Below are 11678 nucleotides of genomic sequence, written 5' to 3'. Positions count from 1 at the left end.
AATATTACCTTGTGTAGTAACACTGAAGCTTTCCGTTTTGATGCCATTTTTGTGGTTCCACCACCGCCACCGGTTGACGACGCTGTACGTGTCGACTGCTTAGAGGTTTTTCTCGGATTTTTCGGAATTTTGGATAATTTATTTAACAACGTGTAAAGGAGAATTAATTGGGCTATTTTTGTTTATTTCTTTCTTTTTCAGTAACACTTGGCCCAGTTGGCGATGCTTATCTACAAGGTAAGTCCGTATGTAAATAATTTAAGGCTTCAAATGCTAAACCATATAAATGCACTTATTTAGAAACTTGCACTTGCACACACTGACACACTTGAAAACACAAGATTGCGAGATCTTCAATATTCAATCATATCCTTCTATTCGAATTTGTGACGGTTTTTTATTTTTTGTTGTTGTTTTTTTATTAGTGTTTAACTGAATTTTGTCAATTCTGACAGATGTCACTGCAGGAATGTGTTTGTTGTGCCTTTTCACATAAATCCCATAACAAGTGTTGCTTATCTGTATTTGTATTTCAATTTCAATTTGAAAATATATCCAATAACCGTTGATAACCGTGCGGTTGGCTTGATGTACGCTGCGGGAAAAAGGACACGACACGACTTGACACACCGACTATTCTTAGCTAACTGATCAAAACAGAAATGTGCGAATAGATTTTGAATTATTGTGTGCCAGTTGACGGCAGCAGCAGCACCAGGAACAACAATGACAGCAGGAGCAGAACTAACAGCCCAGAGAGCCTCAGAGGCAGGGGATAGGACACGAGAGAGATAACACTTGCTGGGCACAGATACGTTGTTGTTTTCGCTTCGTTCATTCCCATTTTCCGGGGCATGCGCACACAGTGGGCGCCAAACTCCGATGACATTCACACAAATGTGGGACGCTCGCAACGATGTCGGAAAGCCAAAGAGTACGTGCCGATAAATAGCATGATGAAGAAGGATTTTCGACAAAAACAGCAACAAATACCAAAAGTGGACTGGTGAAACAAGAGCACAACGAACAGTGCCAAGGTATGGTGAGTTCGTTGTCGCCGAAAAAGCTGGACGGGACGCCAACGGTCGGGCGGATGAGTTCGCAAAACATCTGAGTAGGCAGTGAGTGTGCCAGTAAGGAGCGAGGACCAAGTATGTGAGGACAAAAACATAGAAACGGCAATAAGTGGCGAAATGTCAAAGTGACAAACTTGCCATCACATATCGCACACGTTCTCCGCTTGTTGTTGTGGTGCGGAGGGGGGGAGGGTTGCGAAAACAGCTGTAGTGACGTAGTAGGACGTGGAGGAAAGCAGAAGAACTCTCAAAGCGGGACTCTCGACTCTCGTTTGTTGTGTCGCACATTTCATTGCAAGTAACGGTGATAATCGGCACCGTCATTATCATTAACATCGTCATTATGTTTATTAATATTGTTATCAGTGTGTGTGTGTGTGTGGATGTGGCTGTTGCTCTTGTTCACGTTGATGATGTTCCACTCACCACATTTTTCATTCATGCGGGGGAGTGTGAGAAAGCGCGTAAAACTAACCACACGATACACTCGGAATGGTTCGCTGTCGTCATGGGCAAGGGGTAAGGCTCACGGCCACGGGTATGAGAGCCTCTGCACAGTTGCATGCAACAACAACAATAAGAAAACGAACCGACGACTAAATGGGAAAAGTGAAAGGGATGAGTGACGGCGTTTTCATTAGAATGAGTGATGGCAAATGTTAGCGCCGATCAGGGGTGCACTGAATGCTGAGTTGTGTTCGCGTTTACCTTGTTGTTGTTGTCGTTGTTGTAGTCGTCGTTGTGCAAATATATCAAAATAAAAAAACCGGTGTCGGCGTTTCGGACTTGAAAATTTTACGAAAAAAGGGCAAATGCCGGGTTGTTTGTGGGATTAGGGTGGTGCTCGGAGCAGGCAGGTGTTAGAGAAGAGAAAAACATGCAATGGTCCAACATTGGAATAATAGACAAAACAAAGCAGTCCCAACAAAAATATGAATGCGAAAATAATAACGACAAAACCCAGCAACAGCAACAAGCACTAACACAACTTGGCTGGAGTATGAAGCTCAAACAAACAAAACGAATAAAAAAATAGAGAAGAAAAAATTGGTTTGGCAGTGACTATGACGGGAACTCTGATTGTAACGGCTAACAGTTGATGGCGATGGTGCTGACGATGATTATTATGCTGAACGGGGGACTATTGTTGGGGAATGAATAGAAAAATATGCATAGAAGAGAATTGCCGCTTTTTATCTCTAGGGGTATGAGTACACACACACACACACATGGACATTAACACAAGGCCATGCTGAAAGAATTAAGTGAAAAAGAACGGCATCTTGTTTCTGGTTTATATCTCAAAATATTGGAAGTAGTGCAAGATTAATGTTTCCACGTATATCCTTCGATATGCTTAAGTCTATTGCTAAAAACGTCTGATGACGAGTCTACATTGAAACTGAGTTCACTTTACAAGTGTTAGTCACCATGATAACGAATTGGATGGGACAGGTCATGTTTTGATTTGAACATACCATTTGCAACATCCTGATAAAATTTCATACCAAAATAGCGTTATTGAAGATTTAATTGAAGAACCAAATAGAGTTGCGTGTGTACGAACTGGCTAATAAGAGATGTCTGTTCAATCCGCCGTATTAACCCCTTTTGGGAAACACAGTATGTATGCCATCCATCCCGACATTCTGTTTTTACAATCCACGAGTACCAGAATGTTAATACATAAAACGTCGGAGTTTCGCATCACCCTTGGATGTATTAAAAAAACACGGTTTATGACACGCCAGCTTCAGTCTTATGTACATTCCGGATCGAAGTATCAACAAATAACAAATCATCTAAGAAGAAAGAGAAACTCCGCAGGTACATATTGCAGTTTTGTGGAAATACATGATGTCTTCAAATTACAAATTTCACTATTTAATAGTCTAGCGGTATCACGGCTGCCGCCAAAAATGGCCAGAACCAACTATCTCGGAGGACAAATTTATTGATGAGAAGTGATAGAAAACACTGCAAATTGAATGAATATGAAGTTTGGTATTCTTCAACGTATTAACAAATATGACATATTCATGCAATATTTAGACGTTTATGCCTACTATTAAAGAAGTAATTGAGGGCCAAATAGAAAGAAGAACTTGGAAATAATTGCCATCGGAAGCGGAAAGTTCATTTCACTTTATGGAAAGTTCATACATAACAATTTTAGTTCATGGACTTGGAGATATATTGTGCAGAACATTACCTTTGGATTGACTTCCACAAGATGCTATCAACTTATGTCACAAAATAATAAAGAGCATCCCGAATATTTGGAAGAATCGACTCAGTATTTGATATTACAATCCGATCCTGTTATATACATCAACAGCCCTAAATTTTAACATGGTTGGTACTAGATCTACATTTGGGAATACAATATTTAATATATTCCTGATGTGTGTGTGTCAATCTGGCGAATGACACCCATTCAAAATATGTCTGCATCTACACCAATATAAAAAAACACGATAACTCCATTCTAGTTACTGAAAATTATACAAAACTATACACTATATATGGAAGCTATATCACTAAATCTAAATCTGAACCGATTTCAACAATACTTGACGCACGTTAGGATGTAGTAACTTCAGTACATTGTGCAAAATTTTGTGCGAATATGCCATGTACTTAAAGTCGGACGAAATTATATATGGTTATACTAACCTCAGTACTTTGTGCAAAATTTTGTTCGAATCGGATATATGTTGGGGTTTTGGTGCACCATCTACTGAAAATCGCACGAAACTATATAAGGGAGCTATATCTAACGATAACACGATAAAACACGATAACTCCATTCTAGTTACTGAAAATCGGACAAAACTATACACTATACATGGAAGCTATATCTCTAAATCTGAACCGATTTCAACAATACTTGATCCACGTTAGGATGTAGTAACTTCAGTACATTGTGCAAAATTTTGTGCGAATAGGCCATGTACTTAAAATCGGACGAAATTAGATATGGTTATACTAACCTCATTACTTTGTGCAAATTTTGTTCGAATCGGCCATATGTTGGGGTTTTGGTGCACCATTTTCTGAAAATCGCACGAAACTATATAAGGGAGCTATATCTACATTGTGCAAAATTTTGTGCGAATATGCCATGTACTTAAAGTCGGACGAAATTATATATGGTTATACTAACCTCAGTACTTTGTGCAAAATTTTGTTCGAATCGGCCATATGCTGGGGTTTTGGTGCACCATCTACTGAAAATCGCACGAAACTATATAAGGGAGCTATATCTAAATCTGAACCTGTGCCAAATTTCATCGAATTACTGAAAATCGGACAAAACTATACACTATACATTGAAGCAATATCTTTGTTCTGAACCGATTATCAACAATACTTGAAAATCCACGTTATAAGGATGTATATCTAACTTCAGTACATTGTGCAAAATTTTGTGCGAATAGGCCATGTACTTAAAATTTAACACGAAATTAGATATGGTTATACTAACCCGTTCACGTTGGATGTAAATTTTGTACTTAAAATCGGACGAAATTAGATATGGTTATACTAACCTCAGTACTTTGTGCAAACTATATAAGGGAGCTATATCTAAATCTGAACCTGTGCCAAATTTCATCGAATTCATGCATGGGTCAATCTCGATTCCTTTTGCATATTACAAACATATGCACAAAGACATGAAGGGTATAAAAATGAAAATTTCAAGACTCTTTTTATGGGAGCTATACCAAATTTTATAATTTTTTGTCACTTGCTTTCTAGGTCAATAATAAGGCACAAAATTTCATGGACGATAACTCCTTCTATTTTGGGTCGCTGTTTATATTCACTCGCGACATAGTGAGGCATACGCCACACAGAGTTCTTTCGATTCTATTTTATTGTCGAAATGGTTTTATCAGTCGGTATATTCGGCGACTAAATTGATTCTTTGATTCTTGAAGTAGTTCTTTGATTAGTGCATACGTGGACAGAAGTTAATAAGCGGATCTTGTCGTACACTGATAAGAAGAGGAATTGTGACCGACTCACAGGTGTGCTGTGACTGACGCTTTCTGCATTTCGTAAGAAGAGGAACTACATCTAGCAAATTCCTCTTCTTATCCGTGTACGACAAGATCCGCTTATTAACTTCTCTCCACGTAAGCACCTATATTTTTAAATTAACATGTTTTCTAACTCAGGTTGCATTTGTTATTTAATTTATTTTTCAATCATTTTCTGCAGGCACAAACATGTTCCTAAAATGTATTTATTTCCCTCGAAATAAAAATAAAAAAATATTTCCACAGTAAAATACATATTATGTGTATATTGTAAAAATTGATGTTGCTCCTCTTCTTCGTCACACTAAATTTCATAACCTGCCGATGTTTCCAATTAGTATTAATACACCAAACAACCACTGCTCCCACTGCCGTTTTGGCTTTCTATTCTCATTGAGGTTCGTGGACACGGGCTCGACACAACACCGTCATGTCCTATTCCGATCAACCAGAAAATAAGCGCAAAAATCAACCAAAAAATGTGCTAGTTGATGACGATGAAACTGTACACAGATATGCAACGGCAGTGCCGTCAAACAAGCCCAGCCAGCACAAAGTGAACGCCTATTTGTATTTTATTATTTATTGTAAAAAAGCAAGCATTGGGGACCCAAAAGAATAGAGCGGTTCGTGGTGCCAATGTGCCATCATTAAGGCTCGATCCCAATTGCTGCAGCCAACACTCGCCCATCCATTGGCACCGTGTGTGCTCATGAAAAACTGGGCAAAACTAACTCCTCTAACCCGATGTCCCATGTCTGGCGAGAGGGTGCATGTCCGTCCTGGCAATGTGTGAATGTGCATCACTGGCCAACGCGGCTAAACACCGAAACCCTTTTACATTTTAAAATCTCTGTTTTTTTAGGGGTACACAATGGTCGGGTGGTTATTGTCGCTGTTTTTGTTGTTATTGTTGTCGTCGTTGTTGTATTTTTTAGAGTTTAATGCAATTTTTGTATTCGACACAATTGCATTGCACATCATCATGGGGCTTGGTGCATCCTAGTTGGGCCCTGTCTCTATGTGTGTGTGGATGTGCCCGTATGTGTATTATATGTGTATGTGTATTATGTGCCCAGTACCCCAGTGACCAGTGCAAAAGCTCATTCCTCATACGCATTTTTGATTTAGTTTTGATGGCGCAGAATGCTACTGATGAAACAAATGCAACAAAAAACCCCGATTCTACACAAAGAAGTGATATGAAAAAATGCAAGCACCGCCACCACCGGGTGCCGGGGCATTAAATGCATTTCTAACCGAAACCATTGAACCTGTGACCCTCGCCGTATGTGTGTGTGGGTGTTTGTTGTAGGGCTTCCATTTTTTATTTGGCGGAATATACCACCTTTGGTGATAAACTAAAATATATTTATATATGCCCCATCGGGGTGAGTGGATTTGTGGATATCAATGGCCACTTATATACGGACATGGGTTTGCACCCATATTTAGCATACAAATATATGACTGTGTGCGAGCGAAAGTTTCGTTATGTATTTTGAATGTACACACACGCACACACATATGAACGTACATATATGCATGTAGTTGTATAGATGGATAGATAATATAATAGCATCAAAACTTTGTGGATAATCATTTCCGATTTGAATCGAAAACGCTGGTGCATTGCAAAACAATAACAAAAAACTGTACGCAAATCTCGCTAAAGATGCAACCAAGATTGTATTTTTCTTTTAAATCATTAACTTTGCAATGGGCTATCCATGATTGGGGAAAAATAAATGTTCCCTTATTTTATATTTTTGGTATTATTATTAATGACATACATTAATTGCACGACTTAACATCCTGAACAAATTGTTATACGATGTGTGTATGGTGTATTTAAATAAAACACTATTTTAGTTCGGGCTGGAACTGTAGCAAAGTCATTGCAAATATTCAAGCTTTAAAATACAGCAACAGAAAATATTACCACTAACTTTACCCAACAACTGCTAAAAATATTGGCATAATGATTAAATTAGCAAATGAAAAGATTTTTTTATTTCATAGCATCTGAGCTTAGCTCGAATTTTACATGAGAACAGCCAGCGGGAGAATTTTTAACACGATTTTCAGCCACATTGGCTATAATGTGGTATTTTAGGCACTGAGGTAGCAAACCTTCTAATCAATATTGGTCAATTTTTTAGGTCACCCCCATATAACGTTATCCCGAATATTCGGAGTTTTGGTAGGTTTGGGCATCTTTTTTTTCAAACGAATTGACTGTAATTTTATATTTGGAACTCTCATTGGGTACAAAATCTCCCTACCAAAAAGTATCAATATTCTGTGTTTTGGGAATTTTGGGTACGTTTTTCAATCGAATAGATTATAATTCGATATTTTGTGTTCTTATTGGGTGTCCAACCTTACAACAACAACTTATCGATATCTGTCCGCGATTTGCTATAGCCTCCATAAAACTGTACCGCCAATTTTTGACTATTACAGGATTTCGGTATGTACAAGTCCTATCCAAAATTTCCAATAGCAGCCTATAGTTTTATATTTCATTTTCTCTTGGCAGACCCGATCGATTTTAAAAACTTAACGACATTTTTACTTTTACTGTGTACAAAAGTATACATTTATTGCAGTAATTAAGAAATATAATGAGAGAAAAGTTGTAAGAAAAACACCTAAGACCATAACAACAAACAAATTTTGCTACAGAAAAGGCTCGAAGTCCCAAAAAATAATGTATCTCCGCAAATACTTATTTTTCCATTTTGCCTTTATCCATAGAACCTATTGTCGGAATGTATCTAAAATTGCCATTTTTAAAGTTTTAAAACTTTAGGAGAGTTACCAGTAAGAGTGGACCGATATGCTGTATCTTTGGATACGATCAGGTTTTGGTAAAAAATACTTTTGCGAAGTTGGAGTCAAATCGGATACTCTATACTCTATAAGCTTCGTATTAGAAGAAAGTAAAACAAAACTATTACTATGTGCATAGGTTACACCATTCCCATTATAAGATATTTACAAATTTTCAAAATATGGACCTTTTGTGGGGCAGTTACCAGAACAAAAGGACCAATAATTCCCACCTTCGAACATGTTAGAGTTTTAGTAAAAAAAGTTTGAGTCAAAGCGGATAATCCCTTCGCAGTATATTATACATTTATTTTTAAGCAAAATTTTGACCAAATGTAGGAAAGGTACTTGAAGGCGTGTTTCGATAATCTCCATTTTTGAACATGATTTAGGTTTGGCAGAAGTATTATGACTGATTATTCATCGGCAACGAAATATGAATATATAGTTAGTTAAAGTTAATAATGCTAATATTTTTTGATTCTGCATTTTCAACACTGCTTAACGATTGTAAATCCAGTGTTAAAATTTAGCAAGCAATGTTGTAATTTTCTGTGTTAGGGTATTTTTACGTTAGCATTTTAAACCCTGGAAATATGTTATCAATAATGAATTTTTAATAATGAATTACTACTATTCATTTCTTAGAATTCTGAGGTTTTCATTTACAGCCTTTTTATTAAGGTTGCTCGAAAAATCGGGTGGTTCTCCTGACACTACTCTTTAATACGAGACAAATTTGTCACATGGGATTATAGGTTGTGGACCCTTAGTGTCTGCACCAAATCAGATTCAGACAATTGTATGTCCGTCCGTCCGTCCGTCTGACTGATGAGCACGATAACCCTTGAACGGTTTAACCGTTTTGATCCATACTTGGTACAAATTTGTCACATGGGAGTATAGGTTGTGGACCCTTAGTGTCTGCACCAAATCAGTTTCAGACAATTGTATGTCCGTCGTGTACACTCTCGTGTACATGGAAATCTTTCTTCCCACTTTGAATAAAGAAAAATAAAAATAAACGAATAATTACAATTTACAAATTGAAAAATGTTGAAACTTCGCAGATATCTGCCACTTCTTCTGGTACTTTCCAACAAAGGGTCAAAATTTTGTGTAGGAATATTTTTCAAATTTGGTACTGAAACTTGGTAACTGTTTAATAACACAGGCGCTTTATACTAAGAATAGGGATATCAACTGGAGTAACGGGACTTATTTTAGTCATTATTCATTCAAAATTCCACAATTTTTTATTGGAGTGGAAAAAAATAAAATAAAAACATTAGCATGTTTTCGTGAATATCGTGAAAAGAACTAACAATGAAGTGACCCAGCTAACTTATACATTGATTTGTTTGGTGTTTCGGTTAGCATTGTCACCTCACGCCCTCTAATAATTTTTATTTCATTTTTTTATATAAAATATTGTTGTTTTTATATTGAAGCGGTAGTTATTTGGAATCCTAAGCATACATTCACATACATACACACACACACTTATATGCATGCGAAATAAAACGATTTGTATGTAGTTGTAATAAAATATATTTCTATGTGTATATGTTTAGGTATATAAACTCATACAATTTAATGTATTCGTATTTGCATCCAACTCTAGTCATTTTTTGTTTTGGATTTTGGATAATGTGCATATTCGATGGATCCCCATGAGCACAAAGTTCGCTCGCATGCACCCTTTGTACACAATCACACTTATCTACATGCATTTACTCGTGTTTATCGATGTGTGTGTGTGTGTTGTGTGCTGGCGCTAGTGAAATAATTTCCATATCATATTTTATATTGTTAAGGGATCCGCCTTTTGTTGTTGTAGTTGTTGTTATGCTATTTGTTTTTGTTTCGGTCATTTTTTGCAACACTCATATATTTATGCCTAAAAAATGTCATACCCCTACCCACAGGTGGAACAAATCCATACATGGAATAGCTGGTTAGTATTTTTTTTTTGTTAACTCTATGTATTGTGTGCACAGTTTTAATTTTGTTACTATTTACACAACATCAAATTAATATGCCCTAACCTAGGGCAACGTTTTGAAATATAATATTGACCTAAGTGTGTTGTATGTGCGGTCGATATTTTGCTGACCCGTTGTTTTGTAAAAAAAATGTCGACATGGATTTTAGAACAGCTGCCACACCCAGTTTTTCAAAAGTAGCTTTTCTTCTATTAATTGAGTTGAGAACTCGGTTTTTTCGGCTTATTGTCGCGGAATCAAAGGCTTATTGTTTATAGGAACATAACGAAAGTCCAGCTTGTTGCGTATCGAGCGATGAATTGTGATTTCTCGAGGAAATTAAGAAAACATTTTTACAAATAAATTGAGAATTGTTGCATAAGACATTCTTCAGAAACCCCAAAATTTAATTTCTTAATTTGCATATTATTTTTTAATTTATATTGAAGCTATTTATTGTCGAATTTTTTTATCGTCATATATGCCAACCTACATCGTTTACAATGATCCCGAGGTATCCAATTAATACATCACACTTCACGAAATGGTTCTTCTCCATTTAGCCTAATTGTAGACCAAGTCATAGCAATGACGACAACAACACATTTTGATTTCGGGGATAGATATTTCATTAAGAAAACAAAGCCAAAAGGAAAACAGAAATATGGTACGTGAATAAAAAAATTATGTCAACAGATGAAAATCCAATTTTTATGTAAGAAAACGATATCTAAAACGAACTACAAACGATTTATATAACTGGGGACATCACAAAGCGAAACGTTGAAATCAGACATCGCCGTTATTACATAAATTTAACTAGAACTGACGATGAACGGCGCTTTCTTTTACTTTAGAGATTGGAAGTATGAAAAATTAAAGCAAAACGACGGAGACAACAATGAGCTCTTGAGCATTACTTCATTCATTCATCGACCTGATGGTCAAATTTTCGCATTTTCTTTTGTACCTCAATACGACCGAATGGAATTGTGAAATATGAAAAAAAAAACAAATAGCTAAATCAAAATGAAGAGGGATGACAACAGACGAATACCTGTCACTTTATACCATGTAGTTTTACACTAAGGGTAGGCCAAGTGAATATAGAGTAATATTCTATTATTCTTTGGGGATGGTTTCAAGCGTCCACTCGATATTTTCGTTGGAAGGGTATCTGTTCAATATAGAATTAGTTGTTTCTGGCTTTTTCGTCAATTGCATGCCAGACACCAAACAAAGAGTTAACACTGATTGAACATTTCATCCAAGTACAAGGCCTACTATCGTAGAATGGATAGAGTTGAGAAAACTAAAAAAAAAACAACAGCGAGAACGAGACAAAGATCAAATACAATACAGAAACCAAAAATAAAAAAAAAAAAAAAATAAAACCAAGGCTTTTAGACTACAGAATTGGAGTACGCAAATGCAAGGATCACAAATGGTCTGGATATTTATTTCAAGACTTTAAGGCGAAAAATTCGTTACATGTTTGCCTCTTAGAATTAATAACTTCATACAAAAATTAATAAATGACGGGGCTTTGTTTCGGAAAAACGTTAACCACCATTTAAGATTAACAGCAAGGAAGGTATTCTTTATATTAAGTTATGGGGGGCAGAATTGTTTAATTTGAAATGGGTTTTTGCATATTCGATTTCTTATATTCTTATGTAACAACTGATTTTCTACTTTTTGTCTCGACAGAAGTAACGAGTAAATGATAGCATCTA

The 11678-nt window shown here is 36.4% G+C and overlaps 1 protein-coding gene across 1 annotated transcript in view; it reads left to right on the top strand.

Moving 5' to 3' along the window:
- The first annotated feature begins 6332 nt into the window (after positions 1-6332).
- Positions 6333-11678, top strand: part of LOC133326228 (proteoglycan 4-like) — a 31201-nt gene continuing 25855 nt past the window's right edge. The window contains exon 1 of the mRNA XM_061534908.1: positions 6333-6410. Coding sequence (XP_061390892.1) covers positions 6333-6410 — 78 coding nt within the window. The remainder of the gene's footprint in view (positions 6411-11678) is intronic.

Source organism: Musca vetustissima, unplaced genomic scaffold, assembly GCF_032173495.1.
Source record: "Musca vetustissima isolate MV318-11 ecotype Yass unplaced genomic scaffold, APGP_CSIRO_Mvet_v1 utg3129, whole genome shotgun sequence".
Taxonomy (NCBI): Eukaryota; Metazoa; Arthropoda; class Insecta; order Diptera; family Muscidae; genus Musca; species Musca vetustissima.
The sequence above is the reverse complement of the archived record's forward strand: the minus strand, read 5'-3'. Positions and strand labels throughout refer to the sequence as shown.